The sequence below is a fragment of the Cygnus atratus genome, chromosome 15, assembly GCF_013377495.2.
Source record: "Cygnus atratus isolate AKBS03 ecotype Queensland, Australia chromosome 15, CAtr_DNAZoo_HiC_assembly, whole genome shotgun sequence".
Taxonomy (NCBI): Eukaryota; Metazoa; Chordata; class Aves; order Anseriformes; family Anatidae; genus Cygnus; species Cygnus atratus.
Genome location: NC_066376.1, coordinates 1,864,661 through 1,890,402, shown reverse-complemented (window position 1 = coordinate 1,890,402; position 25,742 = coordinate 1,864,661). Strand labels below are relative to the sequence as shown.

The 25,742-nt window shown below is 45.5% G+C and overlaps 2 protein-coding genes across 2 annotated transcripts in view; one reads left to right on the top strand and one right to left on the bottom strand.

Annotated features, from left to right (window-relative positions):
• Nucleotides 1-797: 797 nt before the first annotated feature.
• The window catches only part of MSLN (mesothelin), a 25,481-nt gene continuing 536 nt past the window's right edge, over nt 798-25,742 (bottom strand). The window contains exons 2-25 of the mRNA XM_050713835.1: nt 17,439-17,908; nt 16,290-16,395; nt 15,914-15,999; nt 13,660-13,700; nt 13,047-13,068; nt 12,905-12,932; nt 11,885-12,056; nt 11,335-11,550; nt 11,059-11,229; nt 9,887-10,033; nt 9,684-9,733; nt 8,741-8,861; nt 8,342-8,427; nt 7,653-7,782; nt 7,331-7,521; nt 6,481-6,571; nt 5,868-5,979; nt 5,439-5,623; nt 4,493-4,639; nt 4,127-4,260; nt 3,414-3,541; nt 2,698-2,792; nt 1,910-2,099; nt 798-1,351 (exon numbers count right to left, since the gene is read on the bottom strand). Coding sequence (XP_050569792.1) covers nt 1,257-1,351; nt 1,910-2,099; nt 2,698-2,792; nt 3,414-3,541; nt 4,127-4,260; nt 4,493-4,639; nt 5,439-5,623; nt 5,868-5,979; nt 6,481-6,571; nt 7,331-7,521; nt 7,653-7,782; nt 8,342-8,427; nt 8,741-8,861; nt 9,684-9,733; nt 9,887-10,033; nt 11,059-11,229; nt 11,335-11,550; nt 11,885-12,056; nt 12,905-12,932; nt 13,047-13,068; nt 13,660-13,700; nt 15,914-15,983 — 2,622 coding nt within the window. The 5' untranslated portion in view covers nt 15,984-15,999; nt 16,290-16,395; nt 17,439-17,908 and the 3' untranslated portion in view covers nt 798-1,256. The remainder of the gene's footprint in view (nt 1,352-1,909; nt 2,100-2,697; nt 2,793-3,413; nt 3,542-4,126; nt 4,261-4,492; nt 4,640-5,438; nt 5,624-5,867; nt 5,980-6,480; nt 6,572-7,330; nt 7,522-7,652; nt 7,783-8,341; nt 8,428-8,740; nt 8,862-9,683; nt 9,734-9,886; nt 10,034-11,058; nt 11,230-11,334; nt 11,551-11,884; nt 12,057-12,904; nt 12,933-13,046; nt 13,069-13,659; nt 13,701-15,913; nt 16,000-16,289; nt 16,396-17,438; nt 17,909-25,742) is intronic.
• Nucleotides 25,552-25,742, top strand: part of CIAO3 (cytosolic iron-sulfur assembly component 3) — a 14,518-nt gene continuing 14,327 nt past the window's right edge. The window contains exon 1 of the mRNA XM_035563338.2: nt 25,552-25,684. Coding sequence (XP_035419231.1) covers nt 25,619-25,684 — 66 coding nt within the window. The 5' untranslated portion in view covers nt 25,552-25,618. The remainder of the gene's footprint in view (nt 25,685-25,742) is intronic.

Sequence of the window (25,742 nt, the reverse complement as noted above, 5' to 3'; positions counted from 1 at the left end):
TTTCTTCCCCTAATCAAATGTGTCCTTTGATGTGTTTAGTGCTTTGTTGGTTTTTTTTTTTTGTTTGTTTGTTTGTTTTGTTTTTTCTGGCTAACAAACCCGAACAGTTTCCACTTCTTTTGCTCTGACTTCCTTCTGTCTTCTCTCATAGCTCTTCTGCAAGCAAGCATTTCTCCCTCCAGCTTGCAGACCTCACCAATTTAATTCTTCACAGGCTGAGAAGACTCTCACATGTCATTTATTGAGTGAGTCAAGGCATGAGGAAACAAATCAAGATTTCTATTAAGGGATCAGGATTTGGGGAAATGCTGTTAAAAATGTGGGCTGCCTTACTTGGAATCCCATCCCCTTCCCTCCCAGCCTAGGTAGTGCCCCAGCACCACTGGATGCAGACAGTGGGGAAATGTCTCTTGCCACCCCGAAATCTGCAATGATGGACAGACCAGTCACTCACATTCTTTTTCTGTAAACCACGGACAATAAACATTTATAATGTCTTTGCGGGAAAGAAAAAGGGATTTCAAGGGCTAGATTCTGACAAAGTACAGTTTGCACTAAGGCTTTTTCAGACAGAAATCCCCAATGAGTGGAAAAATTATGCTGAAAGCCTTATACAAAGTTCTTACGCCCTTTCCATGAGGAAGCTGAGCACAGACTGAGCCCCTTAGATTTGAGCCGTCAGCACCAAAGAAAACTAACAGACCTGTCTGGGGCTCCTGGACACTTAATTTGATCCAATACCTGCAGACAGTAAGGTGCAGGCAGTGCGAAGAGAAGACAACAGCAACTCATATTTTGCTTCTGGCATTTTTTACTTAGTTCCACCATTTCTTTACAACCAGCCGGAAAACTTTACTCCTACTCAGAGGTCCTGGCAGTGTCAAGAGATCGAGCTCTTTGAGAAACGTAATTGTTAACATGCAGAACAGCTGATTTGCTCACCCTTACACCCACCAGGGTTACACAGTCAAATATTGATATTGGTTTTGTTGCAGCAATATGGCTGGGTATTACTTGGGCTTGGTCTGTACAAAGGGAAAAAAAGATCCTGCTCTGAAGAGTCTGAAATCTTCCCTTCAGATAGAACACTTTTTTTTTTTTTTTATTGATTTGAAAGAGAAAAGCACCTAGCAATGAGCATCGGGCTATGTAGCAGTTGCCTGGTAGCACTGAGTCCCCCTTTATCCCCCCGGCCTCCCTCAGAGCAGGTCACAGGCTGGTCCCCCTCATCTTGCTGCCTGCTGAGGGAAGATTTTTCAAGACAAGGCCATTGTCGTCAGGAAACTGAGAAGCAGAGCAGGCAAGAGGTGGGCTGCCATAGCCACAGTGCCCAGAGCAGATGAGGATGGTGCTAGAGGAAAAAGAGAGAGGCATCAGTGCAAAGAAACCAACAACTGAATCATTCCCCATGGGGAGAAGATCTCTTTGTGCCACATCTGGGGAAGATCTTTGGCTTTCTGACTAGGGCTTTCTAACTGGTAAGCAGCCATCATCCTTGGCAGAACTGAATTTGCTTCCCCCCCATGCTGGGAGGCGAAGGGAGCAGGTGAGCACTACCCAACGTTTTAGAGGGGCTGGGTGGCAGGGCAGTGACACATGCCACTGGAAGGGGTCTGCAGTAGCCCAGACCAACAGTCTCTGCTCTCCTGGACACACGAGTAGCTAGCAGGACTGTCCAAGGCCTTGGCACAAGCACAGCTGAGAGCAGGACTAGAACTGCTTGGCAGTGCTGCCCAAGGCAACCACCTCAAGCAAGGTCCTGATTCAGGGCCCACATCAGCTTGGTGCACTCACTTCTCTTACAGACGACCAAAGGCACCTCATTTCCACAAGGTGATGTTTATCCTTACTGTGGCCCCAAAATAAATATTTAAAGTACAATGATCAGAGGCCCTAACATACTACGTACGCTGAAATTGAGGTGTGACGACGATCATGTAGCCTTCTTGTGTTCCCCCAGTGAGCCCAATGCCCAGTTTATCCAGTTCTGCTTGTTTCCGTGTTCGGACCCACTCCTGGATGGGAGCCTTGTTCTGCCATTTCACCAGATCACGAAGATTTACCCCCAGCAAGCCCTTAACTTCAGCAGGCGTCAGGCTCTAGGAGAAATCAAACAGCAAGACTTACAGCTGTAAAGGCAGGAATGGCAACAATACCTCTGATCAAGGAACTGGTGAAGTTTATGTTAGCCCAAGTGTTAAGAACAAGAAAGACAAACTTCTAGTGAGTAGTTTCAGTTGGAATAATCTTGCCTTAGGTTAGGGGAATAAACACAGTGATTCTTCAAAGCCTCTATCTGTTGTCCTCTCATGACACATCTCCTTGACCCAAGTGAGGGCCCAGTCGTTGCCCAGGTCAGTAGGCTTTCTTCCAAAATTGATGTTATTACTGCTAACACTCTTGTTAGAAAATTTGTCACATAGCTGTGTACTGTAGCCTAGTGGAAGGCTCCTACTACTGCTCTGAGAGCTTGGACTAAAGAAATTCCCCGGTGAGATTGGGTAAGCATCCATGTATGACTCCAAATTAAACTTCTTCAGAAGTTCCAGGTTGGTTCTCCACTTTCCACTAGTCAACTATCGCTCTGAATGTGATGGAATGACTCCAGATTTACACCAATGGACAATGCAACCAGAAACAACCCCTTAGAGCATGACATACATGCAAGGAGTCAAACAATTTCAACATTCAGCTCACCATCAAAGAGTCTCTTCTTAACTTTGCCAGAGTATCAACTTTCATGTTCACGTTGTCCTTGCTTAGGGCTCTGAGATCCACGCCAGGAGCACCACCTGCGACCAAAAAGAGAATGTTTTATTACAAGCATGGAGATCAGCCCTCAAGGTAGCAGTGATGTGTATCTGTATAGACTGGAGCTACAGTGACGTCTTCTAAATTTATTAGGCTGGGGCTGCTAAAAGAGTAAGTTCCAACTGCAAAAAAAATATGGATGCTAGTTCATTTTGTTGCAGGGTTTTATGATGTTGGCCATTAAATCAATCTGCATCAAAGCCAGATGCTAGATGGAGGGGGGAAGAAGAGTTCACTCAGGCTGTGAATAAATTCTTGGGTTAACAGGAAAAATCTAAGTTGTTGACATGGGGAATGGCTGTGAGATAAGCATTAAGCATGAGCAGCTGGATTTCCAGGGGACCTAGCAGACCCATCCCAGAAGCCCTGAGTCTGATTTTCCCTGTGGCAGTTGGGCAATTGATTTGGGGAATTTTAAATCAGGTACAGATTCCTTCAAGAATATTTAATGCCACCTACAAGTTGGAAAAGGATGTGGACCCTCCAGAACTTTTAACAGTTTGGCTTTGAAAATTCCCAAATCTTAAGATGGTATTTGATCCCCACTCAGCTTCTGGCTATGACCTCCCTCTTTCCCTGTAAAAGATTGTTCTTTTACATACCTAGATATGGTTCAATGTGCGTATAGTAAGAAGGTAAATAGTGCTGGTCTGAGAAAGCACGTTTTGCTTTAGCATATAAGATGTCTTTCGTAAGCTGTGAACAGGATGAAAGATTCAGAGAAACCAGTCTGTAGAAAAATGAATATTTAGGAAGAGTTTTTATTATTTTCAATGTGAATAAATTTTGAACTATTCTGAGTATCTCTCTGGGCTTCTCTACACAGGACAGATTACCTCCTCTTCCATATAACCCTGGGTATTTCCCAGTAGATAGAAGAGGTATGGAGAGAAGCTAAATTAAAAAAAATAATGACTCAGGCTACTGCTCAATATGATATGTCTTCTAAGTAATGATGGCTCTGATTGTGTAATGATAAGTTTGTGTGTTTGAAAAGATGTAGTTATTTAATTAATTTCATTTAGGAGTCTTTCAAAGGAAAGTAAATGTCATCAACTCTGTTTTGCCTTTAGATAAAAGCATGCATGCAAACCATGTTTTTTGTTGTCACCTGATGTACAATAAAAAAAATTTGATTGCAAATTGGAGCCCTTCCTGGCAGAATGGAGAACAGCAGGCTTTTAAACCAGGACACAAAGCACGTACTGAGTTGCTTCCTAGATTTCCTTTCACTGAGTGCAGAGAAACTAAACTGAACTTGCTGATGCAAAAGTGTTTTTGCAAGCAGCCAAGAGCATCGCAATATTTGACTCACTTCAAGCTGTTGGAGTCTATCATATTCAGCAAAGTTGCATTTAGAAGGCACAAGTGTTTTCTATCAATTGCTTTCAGTGCAGTGGCGTCCAAGGGATTTCCCAAGGCAACATAACGTTCAATCAGTGCAGTAGCCTAGAAACACAATTATTTTTTTTCAGAAGTTAACTTTAGCCAGAATCTATGGTTTCATCTTCAAAAGAAAAACAAATACAATAATTACAAAAATAAAACCAAAACATTTAAATCTACTTGTTTGGACTTCAAAGATGGACCAACCATCTTTGAAACCACTAAGCTGGTTCTAAACCAGCAGTTCCCAAACAAGGAAGCAAACCTAGGCAGAAAAGCAAATCCAAATCCCCACCTGTTTATCTTTGGGCAGATGTTCTAGCAAGAAAGCCAGAGTGTTAGGTGAAGTTATCCTCCATCTTTTAATTTCCTCCACGGTGGCAGAATTAATGAAGAGGCCCAGTTTGGAGAGTAGACTGTCAGGATACCCATCAGGGTATGTCTGTGGAAAGACTGTTGTTATTGCTATGAATGCTCTTTATCATGCCTATGCTCCTTGCAAGATTACTGTGGAAAAGCCTAAAAGGCCTGCAAGGAAGAACCAAAGCCAGTGAGATTACTTGAGCACATCTGTCATGCATTTTTCTGTATGATAGCTCAGGCAAGCAGGCCCCAGGGAGGGAACAAAACCTGCAGCAATGCAAACTGACTCAACAGAGACCTGAGTGGAGGTGTACCTTGAAGCGGTGAAGGCTAACCAAACACTGGACAAGCAGCACAGTCAGCAGATTAGGAGAAGTGATTATTCCCCTCCATTTGGCTCTTGTGAGACCCCATCTAGATACTACATCCAGTTTTGGACTCCCTGATACAATAAAGACTTTGACAAAGTCTAGAAAACACTAGAAAGTCTAGCAGAGGTCCATGCTGGCTGAGGGACTGGAGGCACAACATAGGACGTGGAGTGGTGGGGCTGAGGAAGCTGGTTATTCCAATCTGAACAAGAGGAAGCTAGGAGAGGATTTAATTACCATCTTCAACTATTTACTGGGAGATTATAGGGTGAATGGTACCACAGTCTTCTCAGAGGTGCATGGTGAAATGATAAGGGTCAACAAGCAATGAGAATTCTGAACAGGTATTAAGAAAAATCTATTTTCACAGTAAAGGTGGTCAAACATTGGAAGAGGAGTGCAGAGAGATGGTGGAGTCTCAGTCCTTGGAGACACTGAAACTCAACTGAACAAGTTCCTGAGCAATCTCATCAGTGGATAATTTGGCATTCCTCAGCCTGGCATTACCTGATCCAGATTCTCCTTCAGCACAGCCAATTGCTCTTTACTGAAGGCATAGGTCAGGATCTGAGAGAGGTGATTCTCCAGAGAGACATTCTTCAGGCAAGCACGTAACTCTTCAGGTGTATACATAATAGGCATCAGGTCATTGTTAAGAACTGCCTCTGTTATCTTCTTGTCATCTGGGCAACCTGTTGAAGAAAGTATTAAATATACTAACACCACTGCCCCTTGTTAAATCCTTTTGCTTCAACCTTTGAGTGCTCCCTTTATGGAGATAGACAGGTATACATTGTTCCACCCTCCCCCTGGGCAACCTACCACCAAGTGCTTCATAGCTCAACTCAGACAAATTCAGGGAGTCCCACAGGCACTGGGGTCAACCCCGATACCAGGGGGAACCCTGCTGTTATGGATCAGAGAAGGCTCCCATACCACTAGCACGCTTGTGCCTAGAAGGCAGGATTTCTTCAACAATGGTGGCCAGCTGTTCCCTTGACAAAGGCGAATCATGTGCAAAGTTTTTCAGCCAAAGAACTAAAGCATTCTGCAAAGAAAAAGCTTAATCAAGATTTTTCCAATCTTGGGTATATCATCAGCATAATAAGTGATTATTCACACAGGGGAGAAGCCTTATTGTTGAAATACTATGGGCAGCTAGACTTCTGCTAGCAGTTTAGAGACGTTTCCTTGGTTTGCCAAAGTCTAATTTCTAAATGCTTAAACTCTGCCGTATTCCATGCCCTGTAAATGATTTTAACTCCTCACAAAGCTCTGTATATAGTTAATACTGCTTTCTACCTCTGGTCCTCTTCTGACAGTTATAGGAAGAAGATCATAGTGATCTAGGTTGGCAGTTGCAGGCCATCTGACTTGATTAATCCTCACTTTTCATAGACCATCTGGCCCCTTTGTCACCATGTTTTTAGATGAAGACATACTAGTGAAAGCATGAACAACTGCTGTCAACAACCCCTGTCATACTTCTACTATACTGCAGAACCTAGGCGTGTTTTCCAAACTTCTCACACCCCTATGAGTAACCCACCTTGGGGATCCTCTGCAAGATGCTGTGATCAAATACAGGCATCAACCCACCGAGCTCATTCAAGGTAGAAGCTGACCACACTGAAGGAGGCCTGCATACAAAAATTAGCAGGGATTAGCTTTCAAGGATTAAAAAAAAAAAAAAGGAACTTAAAAGCTGCCAGCATTACGCCTTTATAACGTTTTTTTAAGTTAAGAAGGTAAAAGATTTATATCTTGAAACTTCTCAGTCACTTCCTGTTACACCAACCTTAATTCCAGTGGAGCAGAAGCAACTGTTAGTAACATGAATAGGGGCAGCTGTATAAGAAAATGGCATTTAACAAACACATTATTTTCTTAAGCATGAAAACCAAAGAATATCTACTGCTCACTACTGCCCATTCAGTGCCAAGATCTTAGATCATTTGACACAGGAAGGAAAATATTTTGCCTCTTTGGATGATGTCTCTTAGAGACAGCAAGGGACTTATTAAGCATCTGGCAGTTTAGGAGGTGGAAACAGAATGTTTTCTGAAAACCGTCAGCTGACAAACAGCTAGAGCCCACCTGTGTTCATCAAGACCATCTCAGAGAAGTTTGGTTAGTGAAAAACAGACCACAAAAAATGGTTTTATAACTACAGCAGGTGAGACACAGAAATGACTATATATTTTTCAGTTGAATTCCAGGCTAAATTTTCAACTGAAAGAAGTTCAAATAAAACAAAGTAAAAGGCCCAATATGAAATTTAAAACAAATTATTCAAGTTTATGATCAAGCTAGTCAGCTGGAGTTCACTTAGGTATCAACAGGACAAGGGTTTTGTTTTAGGGAAGTGTTTTGCTGATGCCAAGAAGACAAATGCATACCCAAATGTAGTGTTACCACTGCTGATCACACTCTTAATAGCCTCTTCTTGATCAGGCAGGAAAGATTCACACTGGCTTAACTGCTTCAGCAAACTCCCACCAGAACTTCTAATGTATTCTTCACCCAGGTCACAGACCAGATGACCCAGAATCTCTGCATTTTCCTCGTTCACTTGTGTTCCAGAAATTTTCTGAAGTAATACAAGACAGAGACATTAAATAGAACTGGATACCATTGTAGAAGAGCATTCTTGGTCTTGTTGACAGCTGACAACCCCAAACTCTCCACAGCTTTGAGCAGAGTTGTCCCCTGACCACATACCAGACATGCTAAAGCTTCCAACAGCAGCTGTTTTCGCTCAGGCGACTCTCTTTGCAGAAGATCAAGATTGGCTTTCCCAACACTAGCAAAGTACTGCTTACAGCTTCCTGTTGCTGCGTAGTCTGAAGGACTAGAAAGACAAACATTGTGAATTCTGCTGGGTGAGATCAAACAATTGGTCAAATATAATATCTTCCACACCCACAGTCTAAACTTTTCTCAAAGATTGAAGTCCACATTTTTCAAAAACATGTTTTCACCTTAAGGACTCTATTGTGAGACTCAGCTAAAATTGTTCAAGATTTGGATACAGAACCACAGTGGATAGCTACTGGAACAAAGAAATCCACTCTACTGTCTATTTCATCTGATGCTGTAAGGGAAAAGCCCCCTCAGAGAGGCTAAAAAGTACTAAAAAGCCATGGTGGTTTCACATTAAGACAGAAATATCTAAAAAGAGCTTCATTCTGTTTTACCAGTACAAAGGATGATTAAATCTGAAAGGACCTTAAAACTGTTTTGAAAGCTTTCCACAATATGATTTATTTTTTTTTTCTGTAAGGATGCCTGAACAAATTGGAAATGTATGTCAAACACGAATTGGTCATTACCAGCTAGCTTATAAAGTCATGCCTTTTTTTTTCCCACCAATGCCTAATACAACAACATGAAAACCATAGCACATTTACCTTAAAAATAGCAACAGGTCTTTTGGATAGCTATCTAAATCCTTGGGAATCCCATGCAGCGTCACCATCTTCACTAAGCAACTCAGCTGAAAGGATACCGGAGTTTATATCAGAGAAAGAAAACAGCATGAACACAGAAAAAAAAATAAACATGAAGACTTTACCCCACTCTATAGAAAGAAAGAAAAAGACAGAAATTGGAGATTTTGGTCCTGAGACACCTAGCCAACTGGGTTTTGACTTTGCCTCCCCCTGAAGAAATTCAAAACAGTGTGATCGAGACCCAAGACCAGTTGTTCTAGTCCCTTAAGCTGAAAGTATTCTTGTTCTTGCTGAACAATCCTAATTTATATCTCAATTGCAATATCAAATGCAGCATTTTGGAACACAGGAACTGACCTGGTCTTCTCCTAGCTGGACATTCTTCTTCTTCATGGCTTTGGCCAGCTGCTGAACTCTTTCTGTTCCTATTTCATTGGCAACTGCGCATGTGTAGCCTTGGAGAACTGACTGAGAAAGCCTGAACATTTACAGAAAGCAAATCAGAGGTGCGAGAACTTCAGGAGAGAAGTCAATGATTATCTCCTATATATACCATGACAAATATGACAAGCATAAATCTCTCCCATCCTTAAATCTTAATGCTCTCCAAATTCCATCCACTCAAAATTGCTAGTCTTGAATTTTGTAGGAGATCAAAAAGCCATCACTGCTTGAATAAACATGGTCTGGAGACTCTCTGCAGCAAGCAGTACTGCTGTACCCTGATGTACAAGATCAGTCTCCTCTATGTGCTTTCAGTACGTGCTATACATCAAAACAGAAATGGAGCTGTGCAGATTCTCATCACAGAATACAGTCTGCATGACCTGGGAGAGCTCAGGGAGAAGTCCTATATGGAAAAAACTGCTCTTGTGAAATCAGCATGACATGGGTGTCAGTTCAACTGCTTTTCCAGATGTGCGTCAAGGTTTTCATCGTTTTTCTTCTCAGATACACGAGCTGACAACAGACACTATTTAATCCCTGGAAGAACACTATATATGACTGACACACTATCTGACTAGAAATGCCTTTCACACAGGCAGTCAAGAAGCAAGGTTCCCAAGTGCAGTCTGAGCCAGCAGCATAGTTTTAAAAAGCAAGTCTGGCTTACAGGCACATTTTGCAGCTAAAACCCTGGTAGGCCTTGGTGCTACATGCCTGTGTTTGTGTTTGCATGGTATTTTCCCATCTCCTTCTATAGATTGAAAATGATGGGACAGCCATTTGGGACAAAGGAAATATGGATAGCACAAGCAAAGCAAACAAGGAAAACAGAAAGAGAGTAAGAAAACACTACCTGCTGAAGTCAGGCTCTCTCTTTATCACATCACTGAAAAACATGGCAGCCTGTGGAGCAAAGCCAAATTGATAGTGGTTTACCATGCTCTTCTGCAACATTCACCTGTATTTTCAAACAGATTTGCAGAGTGGTCTCATAGCTCTGCAATGTCCAAGGCTGACACTGAGGGGTGAGAAGGACACCAGCTTCTAGCACGTTACCTGTTCTCGGGTCCACATTTTTTTGTTGAGATCTTCAATACTGGGCTTCTCATCCTCAAAAACAAGCAATGATTTTGGGATGTAACTAGCCAGAGCATCAGGGATATGTTTAACCAACTCAGCAGGGTGGCTTACACTGGAAGAAATCTTAAAACAAACAAACAATACATACATATATTCACATATATACATAAAATCATTCCAACACTGTGGCTAAAATAAGCAATGTCTGTAGAAGAAATGAAAATTTGGAAAGAGGCCATGGAAATTCCTCTGTTGATCATCTGGGCATTTGTCAAAGACCTAATATGAAATATTTCCTGTTTGACACATGCATCAGACTAGGAGAGCTGCATGGAGCTAACAGTTGAGGCCCTGATGAAAGGGAATGATTCTGTCCCTATCACTTCCCCGGCTCCTGGCTTTATGCCCTAAAAACCTTTAGTAGGTCAGAGAGGAGGGACACTTCTTCCCTCTCTGACAACCCAAACAATAACTCAACTCTTGAAGGCACATTGCAGAGCCTTCTGTGGTGAAGGAGATGTTATTTCCCTAAGGCATCACGCACAACCCTGACGGCCCCGTTGCCCCAGCACATGCTACAGGCTATACCAAACACGGGTCAGTGGCTTTCCTACAGGAGGGAGGACGAATAACAACAAACTCAAATGCTGCACATGGAACTTGAAGGTTAAAGTCATGGCTGAGAAAAGTGGGAAAAGAAGTCCAAGACCTGTACAGTCACACAGGGAAATGGCATAGTGCATTGCTAGAGTCTGTCCTAAACGGGGCTTCCTGAGAGCAGCCTTCACTTCTCACACGGTCTCACCCCAAGCCATGGCAATAACCTTTCCCTGACAGCATCTTATGAAGTCAGTGGGGAGTAGTTTCTAGGTATACCCTGTAGAAAAAATGTCTCTTCTGACCCAGGCCCTAAGAGGCTTGGTGGGTCACGCTGGCTGTCAGCCAAGGACATCTACACAGGTCCAGGGATAGGGACGTGGGATGCCTGTCCTGCTGCACACTCCGGTTAGCAATGACAAACACCCCCGAGGGAATGCTGTGTGTGTGCAGGTATGTGCCAATGCCTGGCCCCAGGTAACCAGTGTTCTTGGCTGCGAGTCATGGGAGCTTTGCTAATTTGTGACGTCCATAGAGAAAAACAATTTCACCATTTCCACAAATGTCCTTTTCAGAGCAGGGGGCAGGGTCACCAACTGCTGGACAAACTCAGGCAACTTAATGGCTTCCAAGATCACTTCTGGAGGGAGACTTCGAAGCGTGCTGCTGCTGAGGCCAGCCACCAAGCCCCCTAGCTTTGCCAAGCTCTGTCCATCTGAAATCTGAAAGGTAATACATGCAGGCATGAATACACAAAGGGCCAAACATCATTTGTGCAACTAGCTATACTGGGTGTAAGGTGCATTTCTGGACCTCATCCTTTGTACCTGATAGCCAGAGCGGAGCAGTTTATTGATAATAGCACTGGACTGGTCAGCATTCCAGCCACGAACTTCACCCAGGGCAGGAAGAGATTCCTCAAGGTCTTCATCACTTATTTTATTTTCGATATCAGACACGGACAGCCCAACAGCAACCTGGCCCAATTCACGCAGGATTGCAGGAGTGAAATGCTCAAACTTGCTCACCAAGGAAGATGCAACCTGCAGAGGTCCCACACATACAGAAAAGAAAGTCAGAAGAATAATGAGATGAGCTTATTGGATCCTGCAGCCTTTGGATGTCTTAAATCACTGGATTTTCTGCCTAAAATTTGTGTGATGATGCCAGTTGATGGACTGCCTCTACCACTGAGATTTGCAGATCATAAAACACCAGCCAGACATTTATTTATTGTATAAAAATAAATAAATAAGCAAAATCCCAAGGTGAGCTCTAGGAGTGTAAATGGGAGGAGGCACAAGAGTTGAATCCTCAATTCTCAAAAATACTGTCTAGGTGAATGAAGAACTGAGTTGAGGCTGGACAGCAGATTACCTGCAGTTCCTCTGTCGTCAGGAAGGAGGGAGCTCTCTCTCTATTTATTCCTCTGTGTTTCACGTTCAACGGGCAGTTCTTAGTGATCCTGTGGGCCAAGCTTAAAGCATCGTCTCTGCTCAGGTTGTTCACTGCGGAGGGGCTCAGGTAGCAAACAAATCTGTCTGGGAGACTGCAGGTGGGAGACAAGGAGGAGAGGTTACCGGTCTGATAGGCAGTGATTCTGATTTTTCCTCTTTTTGATCTTTTCCAGTGCATATTTCCAGTGCATATCTCCCCTGATTCGTTTTAGCTCCGATGATGCTCCTGTTTACAGCGAGCACAGCTGTGTCATGCAGAACTGCCCAGCTGCAGGATGCGCAGTTGGTCATTCGCTGCTGAACAGCACTGCATGACAATCCTTTCTCAATGATTCTCATTTCTCACTGAATATTTGTTCATTCAAATACCTGCAGCAGGACAGCTATTTGCTACCCTCCAGGAAAGGGTCCAGCCCACCCGTTAATGCCAGGCAGCCTTAATGAGGCATAGCCCAAAAAGTGAATGCAGAAGAGCAAACGAACAACCCCGATGATAATTATTTGCTGGCACCATTTGGGAGCAGGGAGAAGGTACTTGTAAACTGTTTACCCTTAGGTAGAAATCAAATCAAATGAAGGTTTGAAACTGACCTGTCTGAGTCCTAGGCCCCCATCACCAGCTAAGCCAAGCTCAGCACCACTGCCAAGGTTCTTGGAGCAGTAAATCCCACCTGTGACAGGCTGTCTTGCACATCAGGGACTTGCCCTGCCTTTCTTTGCCCTGCACAGACACTGAGCCCCAGGAAACCATTTTCCCTTTGCAGTTCAATCCAGCAAAACAAGGGCTCTCCCTGCCCAAAGGCATCTCTGGGACTTTGCAGGGAGGAAGGTGCTATAACAGGTTTCAGAGGCTACCTGCCACCCAAAGTGACATCCCCAACAAACCAGTAACACTCCCCAGGGGAATGGTGCCAAGGTAATTTGCTGATGGTTCACATACCTTTTCACTGAAGCACACACGGCAGTTTCTGATTTCCCAAAAAGAGAGAGAGAGAGACAAAGATAAAGGCACTGTGATAGGAAAACCTATACAGAGCCATGTTTGAATCTTCCATAGGGAAATTATTTGGTAAGAAACTCACCATTGACAGGGGAGCTGGAGCACTGAGCAGGGAGAAAGAGAGAAAAGAGATACCAGTGTAACTGCAGAGTGACGTTAATGCAGTGTTATCTGTGATCATTTCATACAGAGAAGCATGGACGCTACAACCATTTGTACTTGGATCTGGCTTGAAAACACACAAATACCTACATCCAAAGCTCCTATCCTGACATGTTAGGTAGTTGCCATCTGCAAAGTTGATATCACTACTCATTTTGTACTTTAAACAGCCAGAACGTTCAGGGTTATGCAAGTCCTCCCGTCACTCAGGCATCAGGCCCACGGGATGGACTGCTCCCAAGATCTGAGTGTGGTCAGTGGGCGCCACCTTCCCTGCAGTGTCTGGTGATGTGCGTGCGCCGCAGCCCTGCAAAGACCTGGAGAAGCCATCCCCACTGTGCTCAGCACTTGGGAGACACCACTCAGGGCAAGGGTGGTTAGCACCCACCTCCCTCACAACACTCTGGATTTGGTTTGTAGCAGCTGATGCCCATCAATGCCCTGCCGTCAGGAGAAACCACGCAGACCACCAACCCACACGTGCTTTGCAAGTAAAGACATGGGTGACACTTCAAACACAGAGTTTGCCTTACCAGGTATGTCTCACCAGAAGCTGTATCAGCTGCCAGCCAACCTGGAAGACAATGTGATATGGTTTAACAGCAAATGCAGGACAGAGGTTCATTCTCAGTCCAACCCCCAGCTGGCTTAATAGGTCCTGAACCTCACTCATCTCACTGCATTATTCTGTTCTTCGTTCTGGGCACAACATTTCACAGAATCATTTCTGTCAGCTGTGGCCAAGCCTTTGTTGTTTTTCACACCTCTCCTGCTAAGTCCTTCACTGGATTAAAACCCTCCAGCGCTGCAGGACTGCACAGGGCGCAGGCAATGCCCGTGTGTGCCAGCCCTCGCTCCAGCCCTGCCTAAGAGCTCGGCAGGGATTTACTAAAAGAAACCAAGCTGTCACTGCTGGCTCTCGGCAGGTCTGTGCAAGCTCTCCACTACCCTACACTTTGTTTCCCGACAACTTCCCTACTCTACACATTGTTCCCAAAGTAAACTTACATCTCCCCTCCCAATACTGTGAAGTTCAAAATATGGTGAAATGTGAGCTTAGAAATCAAAACAGCATGCACAAACTCAATTCTCCTTGGCATTACTATTATTTACTTCAGATTAGAAACCTGCCAAGCTCAGCATCTCTTGTGTACAGAAGAAAAAAAAAAAAAAAGGTTAAGACAGGGACTTCCATTGGTTTGTGACAGGACAGAACAAATGACTGCAACAAATGCTACATGAAACCAGAGGCAGGGAGAGGGAAAAGACAATGATTTAAGCTCCTGAGGTTACACTGGAGGGCTAATAGGCACGATTTGGGTGGTGCCAAGTCACTGCCGAGTTGTTTTTGTCCATGTACTTCTCACACAGGAGTGTTCTCCCTTCTGGGGAAGAGGGAGAAGATCCCCAAATGCTGATGTACTGCATGGTGTTGTGACCTGTGGTTCCTCCACACCCTCTGGCTAAAAGCCTAGGCTGTGCAACACCAGGACAGTCCCAGTCAAACCCATGGCAATATTTGGGCACAAATCAATGGGATGGGAGACCCTTATCACTGACCTGCGATGGGGAAGGGGGAGGAGATGGAAGGCAGTGGCTTACTGGGTGTGAATGTGTTCTCCAGACAATGACCCACATTAAGAAAGGGATTGTAAAAAAAAAAAAAAGAAAGGGATTGTAGGGATGGATTAGAGGAGTCCCTAATTAGTGTAACAGCTTTTTTGATTACTACTTGCTACACCTTCTCAATCGTTTAATTAATAGAGAACTGCCACTAAGTAACAGGCAAAGGAACCATACCCATAGGTGGCCACGTGTGTTCCTCTAACCCTAACATACATTAGATTTACTCCTAGATAAAGTCCCAGAGGAGTTACCAAAGTAACCAAGAGCTCAGTGCCAGAGGCCATGCTTCCCTGCTTGCAGACGGAGCTGGGACTGTTTCCACCCATAATAATTATTTCCTCCTCACCTCAGGATTGGACCTTGGAAAAATATAGCCAAGCCCTCTGGCCCCAGCCTTGGAAAGGTCTTACACATATGTTTATCTTTAAGCACGGAAATCATCCCACTGACCTGAAAGAGCAGTGCTCAGAGATCCGTGTGGGAAAGGAGGAAGAGGAAGATTGGCTTCTCGTTCTGCAAGATCAGGGAGGCCCCCAGCTCACTACCACAACAATCCTAATTCTATGTAAGGGCTACAGACTCCTCTTGTGTCATGAATCATCAAAGATATGTGTTCATTGCTCTAGAAACAAAGCTTTTCCAGAACACTGCTGTCACTCCTGTGCCTTGTTAGTGCCCAGGCACGGCAGCCGTAAGGGACGGGACCAGCTCCGTCACCCACAGGCATTACTGACCTGCCAGTCTTAAAAACAATTGCATTAAGAGCCATTAACTTTTACAAGCAACCTGTGTACTTCTACTGGACAGACTTCTCTCCCTGTACAAGATGTCAATATAAAATTGGAAAATCAGATTTTCATCAGGTTTCCCAGAGACACCTGCATATTCCAGTACAAGGAGCAGTGAGCAGACAGCTCTGCGATGACGGGAGGAAAATGAATTCCATTTTTGTACTTCCATTCTGTTTATTATAGAAACTAATATATTTTGGTTCACAGACACAATAATAAGCAGGACTAAAGGCTGGGGATTTCAAGCAACCACCAAAGTAATGTTCAATGGTATTTCAGCACAATCTTCCCTTTTCAGGGCTATCTCAGCTTCAGCTGTTTGTAAGGAAAATCCTCCCAGGACACCCATCATCCTCACAGTAATACTCACCAACCAAAAGGAGGAAGCCAAGCCGTGGGAGCAAGGGCAGCATTTCTGCAGAGGTCTTTAGAGTGCCCATGCACACAAGGAATCACCTTATTTCAGCCAAGAAAAATCAAACATGAACAATACTTAATTATAAAAATAAAAATAGGAGAGTTGAAAGGTGCTCGTTCAAATAACTATCTTGCAAGCAAACTTACACATATCAACACACTTCACAAAACTTATCTGAAACTGGATCCAAAGCACACAAAACTATTGAGGGTCTGCTAAGTCTGGCAAAACACTTCATTACATGAGATAATTCAGTTAGTTAAGCTAGATTCTTCTCTGGGAGAAGACAGTATCAGTTTGCAGAGCCCTGATTACCGGTGGCACTCACCTTCCAGCTGCTGGTTGCTGTGTCCTTCATGTGCAGGTCTCCAGTTGTAGAGGGCTGCTTTTGACTGAGCAAACCAGGGTGTGTCTCTGGCTTCTCAAAACTACATCTGAAATTACAGGATGGATTTGGAGCGCTGGACACACCTGTAAGTCCTTGAAGATGCAAACGTTCAACAGTACAAATAAATGTGTGTTATTCGTTAATGCTTGCCATTCCCTAGGACACCACAGGGAACGCGGAGCCCACAGCGAGGCTGCGTGGAGGGACAAGGGCAGGGAATAGATGCATTCCTTCCTTGCCCTGCACAGGACCCATTTGCCATTCACAACAATCTTACAGCTCCAGAATTATACTCCCTGAGATCCCTGTCTCCCTATCACCAGAAACGGCCTTTCCCTCAACAAACATGCAAATTTACTAGAACATAACATTATGGGCTTTCCAGTCCTGCAGGCTGCTCTACTCCAAAAAGTAAACAACGTTCTTTTTAAAGAGCTTGCATTTGGTTATAAGGGATCTGTGTGCAGTAACTGCACGCAGAGGAATGCCATGATGGGTTTGCCCTGCTCCTTTGGCTGAACAACACACGGGGTTCCCCATGACCTCCCCAGAATTGCACATCAGCAGCCAGGGGGATCTCCTCGATTGAACTTGTGTTCTCTCTCAGCTAAAGGTCAGTTGTAAGGACTTCATCAAGAAAAATGTGGCAAGCAAAATCTGCAATAAAAATGAGATCTGCTGCAAATTCCAACAAGGAATGGACATCAACTTATTTTTCATCTAGTTCAGACTTCATTTCTCTGAACCTTAGAACCGAGTCCTCAAGCCACTAAGAAATTGCCCACAGTAACTCTTGATTTCTCTGGATGCAAGTGAGTAATTCTGTGTACTCAGATTTGAAAAAATCTTTGTTTGGTCACTTTATTGATGCTTTTCAAGAGAAGTTTGAAAAGCCAGTTGTGTCCCAAACTCTGGCTTGTCCCATCATGCCCACCTACAACTCAGGTGTTTGTGGCAACACGGAGAAAAGCCGGTGTTGACTCACGACACGTACCCAAACCCCTGCTCCCTCCCCACTCCCAGCTTTCTTAGCACACTTAACATGTTTATCAGCTATTTTGAAACTAGTATAAGAATACTGATTCATACTTGTGGTTTGTCTGACTCAGAAGTCCAAAGGATGCCAAACATGAAAGCAACTCTCTTCAGCACCCATCTAAGCTACCTCTATCTATGTAAACTCGAAACACGTAATTTTATAAATAGTCAGCTTTGTGGATTCCCAGTTCAAAGCAAGAAGACTCTTCTCCAGAAAATCCAAATGAAGTCTCCTTGAGATGGATGGAAGAACCTTCGATCAGGCTTCAAATACCACAGCTTTCAGTGCCTTGTGCCTTTTGGAAAGACAGCATTGCACGCAGGCTGGCCAGGAAGGGGGATCAGACAGGCACACGTTGCTCTGGAGCCCTGGTCATGCTGCTGGAGAACTGCAGGTCCACAAAAGAGTCCACAAAGAAAGCAACGAAGAGCACATGGCACAGCATGCCTCCGCCATCTGCAGCCAGACCCATGGCTCTTCACCAGGGTATCAGGAGGTGAATCAGAAAAACAGGGAAGAGCTGAAAAGCAAAAAAAATCAACAGTGAGCCTCGGCTGCGGATGAGGAAAACAGGGGAGGCGGGCAACGCGGAGTGTCAGGATTTTCTGCTTATGTTAGTCAGGAAATCATGCATACCTAAAAAGTGTGCAGAGCACCCTCCCTTCTGGGGAGAGAAACTAAAGTTCACAAAGGCAAGGAGGAACTTTCGTCTGTAAACAAACTTATTTTTCTTAACTCTGTTCACACGGTGGCTGAGCAGAAGTATCTAGTACCTGGCATTTGTGATCATACCAAAGAAAAATTCAGATTATTACACAGGATAAGGCTGGAGATGATTTGTGGTATTGTATCTGCTTGAGTAAGAATAAATAAGAGCTGCAACCTCCTGAAATAGGCTTCCAGCTAGAGGGTTTGGGCTGTGATGCCACCTCCAGCCACACCACTCCGTAGCACTGGATCAGTTGGGCCTCTTGCAGGTTTTCCTGCACTTTCTAGATGCCAGCCTGCCCCAGCCTGGGACACAGCCACAGTAATGCAGGAGGCTCAGCACTGCTTTCAGAGCAGGATAAGATCCCTGTGATGGATGGCCAGAGAGGAGAACATCACAACCTCTCACAAAGTGACACGACTCTAGAAAAGCAGATTTTATGCCATAATTCAATGACAACCTTCATGCTAACCAGAGAGGACGTGGTCTAGGAGCCTCACTCCTAAAATATTCTTAGCAACATGCAGCAATTCAGATAGCAACTGTGACTAAGGAAGAATTTGCAGCCCGCACCCGGGCAGACAAGTCTTTCAGGGGACAGAGCCTAGCACACCCTCAGCTACCACCTCCCCTGAAGCAGAGCTCTCCCCGTCATTAATTTCATTTGCACCACGTTCCCTTCCTAAGCCCTGCTTTCCCCACCCTCTATGAACCTTTCTCATTTTGCAGCATCAGGCCCCTCAGGTCTCTTGCAAACAGACGGGAACAGAGCGCACGCAATGGGAATGCTGGTGAAACTCCCTCTTAGTGGGAGACAACCAGAGATCTCCTCTCACCCAAGAAGCAAAGAGCTGGAAGAGGTCTCAGCCCTCCCCTTGCGCCATGGTGCAACTGCAAATACCTGGGCTGGTACAGGTGCATCCAGCCGGCCATTGCATAGGCATGTGAGGAGGACTTCAGAGCTCAGTTGTAAAAACAATCACTTCTAGCTCGCTGCAATTACTGTGGAGACCTCCTTCTGCCTTCTCTTTCCTCTTGCATTCCTCCCCCTCTGTTTCCTGAAATGGAAAATAATCCAATAGCCTTCATGTCACCTCCCTCTCTTCTCAAATGCATGAATTTCCCTGTGATAGCAACTGGGGAGTGAAGCCCGGCTTTGCATCCTGATCTCTCATCGCTCACACTGAAGGGTCAGGGCAGGAGGGAAGTCAATGAAATCTGCAGAGGGTGGGCAGGAGCAGGCCAGGTCTAAGCTGCAGTTTGTACCATGGAGAAACGAGTCGGCACACTGACAACCCTCTTCTCACCCGGCCTGACTCTGCATGTGGAGCATCAAGTGCCACTCACGAGTTCTTCAGCAACACCAAATGGTACAACTGGTTGCCGAGGTGTTCCTGCCATGGTAAGCCAGGTGTGGCAACAGGCAGTAAATCTCCCTCGATCCCAGCTCCACCATGCACACCACACACCCCATTCAGCCCCAAATCATTGGACTTCCCCAGAATGACAGGGCCTTTGCACTCTCCCAGAAAAGCCAGGGCTCCCATCAGTTCGGTCCAGCACCCTGGGGCGGCAGAGCCAGGTCAGCAGATAGATACTTGCACCACAGGTGAATCCCCATCAAACAGGTCAGAAGGTGACAGGCACAACAGCAGCTTTTAAGAAGATCTCCAAGGGAGACTGGACAGAGAAACAGAAAGTAAGGTGGATAAGGTTAAGTCTCAGCCTAGAGCAAATCTCTTTGGCGGGGCAAGGAAAGGCCCAGCTTGCTGTAAGAGTCGGGTGAGCTGTGTGAATCCCTTGCAAAGGGCTGTGTCTAGAGTTGACAGAAGGGATAAAGACAGAAGTGATGCAAAGCCTGTGGCCTAAGGTATAAACAGATCAAAGCCCACAAAAGTGGTGTTATAACACAGTCATCACTTGCACTTAGCTCTTCTGTTATCCTCCCTGTACAGATCTCAGGCTTACTGGGACTTGGCACACAAAGGAAGACTCCCCAGTAACTGAACTAAGCCTCCGCGAAACCTCTCCTCTCCTTATCTCTCTAGAAATGCAAACAAGGAAATAGTGCTAAATAAACGTCCACATCTGAGAACTGTGATTTCATTGATAACAAACCAGGTATTGCTCCATTGCTCACTGTTTCCACTGCAGAACTGTCCTGCCCTCGCTCCTGCAGCCCTGGACCACAACCGCTGTCACTATTTGCTTCTTGCAGAAAAGAAAGTCAAGAGGCCTCTCAAAACATTTGTCAGAACATCTCTTGCCTTAATAGTGGATCAGACTTAAAGCACTTTGCCTGGAGCAATCTTCCAGGTCAGCAGCCTGAAAGGTTCTGGGTTAAGGCATTTTTTGAAAGCTCTGTCTTGCAGGTAGCCTACAAATAAGGTCTTCCACTTGAATATGCTGTTGGTCAGTGTTGGTAAGAAGAGAGCTTCAGCATAAATAGGCAGCTATGATGTCTGGCATCACAGCCTTTGCAGCACAGAATGTTTTGGCCCATTTTGGCTCCATAGCCACCTTTCTCTGCACATCAATGGATTCAAAAGGACCAAGTGGAGGCAGTTCAGACTAGGAGAGGAGCTGACCCTTCACACAGGCAATTGAATTGCATGGCTTTGTCTCAATAGGTGGCACATGCTAGAAGTGACCATTGGTTCAGAAAGCAACTGTACAAAAGTTCTCCATTCAGATCTATTACAAGTGCTAGTGTGGTTTTGAATTGACAAGACTGATTCTTATCACAGAGAAGATCTTCAGAAGAATGCGTAAGCACACAGGTCACATCCAGCTATGTGACTTGGTATTGCGTACCTGCTTGTTAAATGTCAGCTAGAGATTTTTATAAACAAGGCAGTATTTCGCTCAGTACACAGCTTGTCTCACTTCTGCTTGCTTAAGCATTCAGTTACAAGTAGGGAATGTGAAAATAAACATCATTGGCTTTGAGATGTCACTGTGCCCACACCTACACGTGCCAGTGGGGTCACAAGAACCTGACTCTGAGGGTTTGTGTCTGACATCTCATGCAAGTCACTTGATCCTCACCCCCTACACTAACAAACCTTCACTTAAGGCTATTTCTAAATTGCCAAGGAGAAGACAAGAAAGTCGAGGGTCTCAGAGACCTGCCTACCATCAGACACGCAGGCTCCTTGGCCACCTCAGGACTAAAACTCAGTCCTGATCTGTTCCCACTGCACCAACTCCAGAGCAAACCCTGCTCTGACCACTTTGCACTGCCAGAGCTATTCTCTGCACACTGCTAAAGGAAGTATCACGGAGACAAATAAATAAAAAGGCAGCAGAGATGAGTAAAAGTTGGGATAAAAAGGCCAACAGTATCAAATATCAGTTTACAGCTAGAAGTACAACTGAACCTCCATGCTAACACCTTGCTAGAAGTTTACACAAGAGATTTTGCTTATTTTCTACCTCCCTTTCTTCCTTATAATCATATTTGTGTCGCATGAACTCAAAAACCACCTATATTTAACACTCACACCTCCTGAATTAAAAACCTAAGAAAGCTAAAAAGGAAGTAGTCTGCAGTCTGATTTTCCTCTCTCGGCAAGGTTTCTATTTGTGTTGGTGACTGACTGGTTGATCTAGAGAGCAGAAGCGGTGTTTAGCACCCCCCTAACCCTACCTGCTCAGCACTCCCCTAACCCTACCAGTTCAGCTGCCCATCCGGGCCTGGTCTTGGAGGCTCTCCTGACACATCAGCAGCCAGCAGTCAGAAGCAGGACCAGGTTTCAGGTAAGTGACATTGCTGGAAGATCCCATTTCAGCAGGAGGAGGCTCGGAGCCGACAAATGCTCCGAGGAGCCCAGCCCAGCTCAGGAAGAAGCAGGGTGTTACGACACCGGCCCCTCAGCCATCAGTTCTGGCTGTACCATGGTGCTCAAGGCACTAGAAGTATTTGGCATCCAGCACTCTGGAAAAGTGCTACTTATGTCAGCTGCTGTGCCACATACTCACAACTCCCATGTCTTTTGGGCGAGCAGATCCTCCCAAAGCACATACCTTCTGTAGTGCCCGGCATGAAAGGGGGAGTATTCCCACGGTGAGTGCTATGGGTGTCCAGCAATGCTTCTGCCCATCTTGCCTTGCCGCAGGTACCATCAGCACTTGGACATCTCTAGTATGCACTCGAGTGCAGCAAAAAATAGCTATAATTGACAGGCACTCCTTATTCTCAAGGACAAAGAAGCTCTGTCTCTGTATTTCATAGCTTCAAGAAAATGGTCTCCTGTATGAGTCAGCTGCCAGCTAAAAAACTTCACGTGTTCTTAGTTGCTTCCCCTTACAACAAGGCTGATACCTTGTGATGTAGCAGAGCAGCCTAACCTTCCTCTCTTCTTTATATATAAATACACAGATATACATGCACAGGTGTGTACACAGTCACCTACAGATGGTGACACCACACACAGCCCTAAAAGAGAGGGAAAAAGAGAGAGCCTGCCTAGTGAAAGTCAGAGATCCCGCTCAACCTGGAAAGCCTAACTCAGTCTGTAGCACGACCGAAACCCATCCCTCATTCTCCCTAAAGCCCATCAGCCAAAGGCCCCCAGCCTTAAAAACCCTTTTCGAGTAACTTCTCCTCACCCCCATGTAGCACCTTGCAACGCCCTGCAAGGGATTTATTTCAGCTCCCAGTCTCCTGCCTTGCCATGCCCCCTGCAGTGAGTGCTCTGTAAGGCAGGCTAGGGAGCCTTAATCTCTTTAAGCTGCACATACGTGTCTGATGAAAAACAACTTCCATGGGCCAAGGGCTAGAAATAAAATATTTGGCATTTTATCCTTAGCCATGAAACCAGCTGACAGGAACAGAGTTCAACTGGATTACCTCCTTTTCTCTGTTGCTCAGGCACTGACCCAGCTCTCTGCTCATAGCAAGACCATCTACAGCCCCTCAGCCATCCAGATGGTGCTGGTGCTAATTGGGAACGAGGAAGAGCCTCTCCAGTGCCTTCCTGAAGGACTTCAACACTTTTGTCCTGAAGGTGAGTAATCCACGTGCCTGCAATAATCAAGTCCCTGGGAGCACAGCAGGTCAGAGGTGAACTCTCAGACTTTGAACTCCGGGAACCTCATGGCCAGACATAAAGTCAGTCTGGAAGACGTGTCAGAAAGGAGTTCCTCCTGCTCCAGCATGATTTGATCTCAGTCCAGCCCTTACTCTGGCTTAACTTCTGTGCACAAACCAATGTAAAAAAGGTTCTTCCTCAGAGGAACTTCGGGAAGCACACCCAACAGTCCAACCTAGAGCCAGGATGTAAACAGCAAGGGCTTCGCTATTGCTGATCTGTGGTTACCTAATGACTAACAAAAAGCTTTGGACCAGGCCCCTAAGCTTGTTAACATCCCTTAAAACGTGTGTATGAGTGAGAAAGACCTTCTCCTGCTTGTCCTAGCTCTGCTGAGCTGAGGCTCTTCAGTTAAGCAGAGCAACCTGAGCCTGCCCCAGCCTTACTTTATACATAGCATGACCACTCTGCTGACTGCTGTAACAAAAGCAGTGGCTGTGGGAGTGTAAGAGAGAGGAAATCCAAGCACCTGGCTTGCTTTGTTGTCCAACTCTGCTGACAAAAGAAAACCTGAACTGCCAAGGTCAATTCCCCAACAAGGCCACTGTTGGGCCATATTCCCAACTTTTATTGTTAAACAGGGGGAGGAAGGAAGGGGAGGGGAGCAGCAAAGAGGAGGAATTGCAGTTACTTTGCCAATTTTTCCTTCACCACTTTTCCTGCTTAGCTTCAACATTCAGGGCTTTCTAACAGCTCTGCTCATCACCTTCAATTTCTTCCTCCTTCCTCAGAGCTCTGATTTCCTAGGAAGTGCTCAAGTTTGAGACACGATGCTAATGAAGGCAGCTGAGATTGTCTTCCCACAAATTCCTGACATGTCCCTGGAAGACACATCTGCGTGGCTGCACAGACTGCACATTTTGCTCCCCAGTGTGAACGTGAGGAGTGGAGCTGCTGCCCCTCAGCATGCTGTGCCCGTCCTACCAAGCTTTGTGAGTGTCTCCCAGCAGGGCTGCAGCTGCCTTAGCCCTGTGTGGCTGTGGGGACAGTCGCTCTTGCACCAGCATTTATTGATTGGGCAAGGGCTGCTTTTTACGCCCAGTGTAAAACATGAAGATAATCAAAATCGGTCAACGACCCTGCTCTAATTGCAACATTTTCTTGTAGAGGGCTACCAAATGTTAGTCTTTATCTCTCAAGCACACCATAAATGATATAAGCCAGCAGAAAACAAAGCTCATTAGTCACATGCTATGGGCCAGCTACTAGCACCTGCCACCTTTGGTTTGTCAACATTAAGAACTTCTCCTCACCCCACTAGACCCATCTGTGCTGCTTTACTCACATGGAAATGATCTGTTGTATGGTTTGCTCCCCAGCATTGAAGCAATTGATGGAGTCTATCCAGCACTGTCAGCAAGGAAGAAACATGCTGTTTATGATTTTCAGAAGGCCTATTTGACAGCCCAGCTCACGGAGTCAGGTAAGGTGCCCACACATAACCTCTCAGTAAAGCACTAGTATGTGTATGTGGTATTTGTTCGTACTCCAAACATTCACTCTTTTACACCTAATGATCACACATCCTCCCAATGCTGCAATTCAGTCACTTCTGCATAAGTTCACAACAACACTGGGAAACAGAAAGGGAAATTGCTTCTCCTTTTGAGGCTACAGGGAATACTGCTGCGAGGAGGTGTGATATGACAGAATAAATGGGAGATAGGCAGAGAAATAAGATTTCCATTTGGTGTAGTGATTTCCCGTCTCAAAGTGAATCAGAGAGCAGACCAGACCCTGCATCTGCAACAGTACAAATATTAGCCACTCTTCTGTTAGCAGCTAAGCAATTAGTCACAGGAAGGATGCCTAGACACATCATCTTTCAGAATATGCTGCGGCTTTTAACTGTGCGGGTCTGTTTTGTTTACAGGATCAGCATGCCAGGATGGAACAACCAGGACTGAAGACTGGTTGCAAAAGAATCTGGGAGAGATGTGTTCAGGAGCTAAATTAAATGAACGACAAGCCTTTTACCCAGACATTGCTGGAGTCTATGCACTGAATAGTAGTAAAATTAGCACCAGCTTCCAAGCAAACTGGATAGCTTCCTGGGCTTTACACTGCAGTAATGAGTAAGGACAAGATGCCCGCGGTTCCTCACAGCAGCACCACCTCCTACAGCAAGGATCATCTGGGGGAGAATTCTAGGTCTGAGCCATGTGCAACATCAGGGGGTGAAACACACATCTCTATTTGGATCTGTATCTGGAGACACAGTTGTAGGACTTTAATCAAACAGAAATAAACGCAGCCCAGCACCCTCCTCACGGCGCCCGCACCCCAACCCCTCGGTACCACACTGCAGCCCTGCGCGCGCCCGCCCCTTTCACGACGCCGCGCCTCGCTTGACGGCAGCGTGGCGGCCGCCTTTTGCGGCAGTGTGGCAGCGCCGCCCTCCCCGCGGCTGCCGCGCTTGACGGCAGCGATGGCGTCGCGGCTGAGCGGGGCGCTGCGGCTGGCGGGCCTGGACGACTACATCGCGCCCTCCCAGGTGGGCCGGGGGCGGCTCGGGGCCGGGGGGGCGGTGGTGAGGGCCGGGAGGAGGTGGG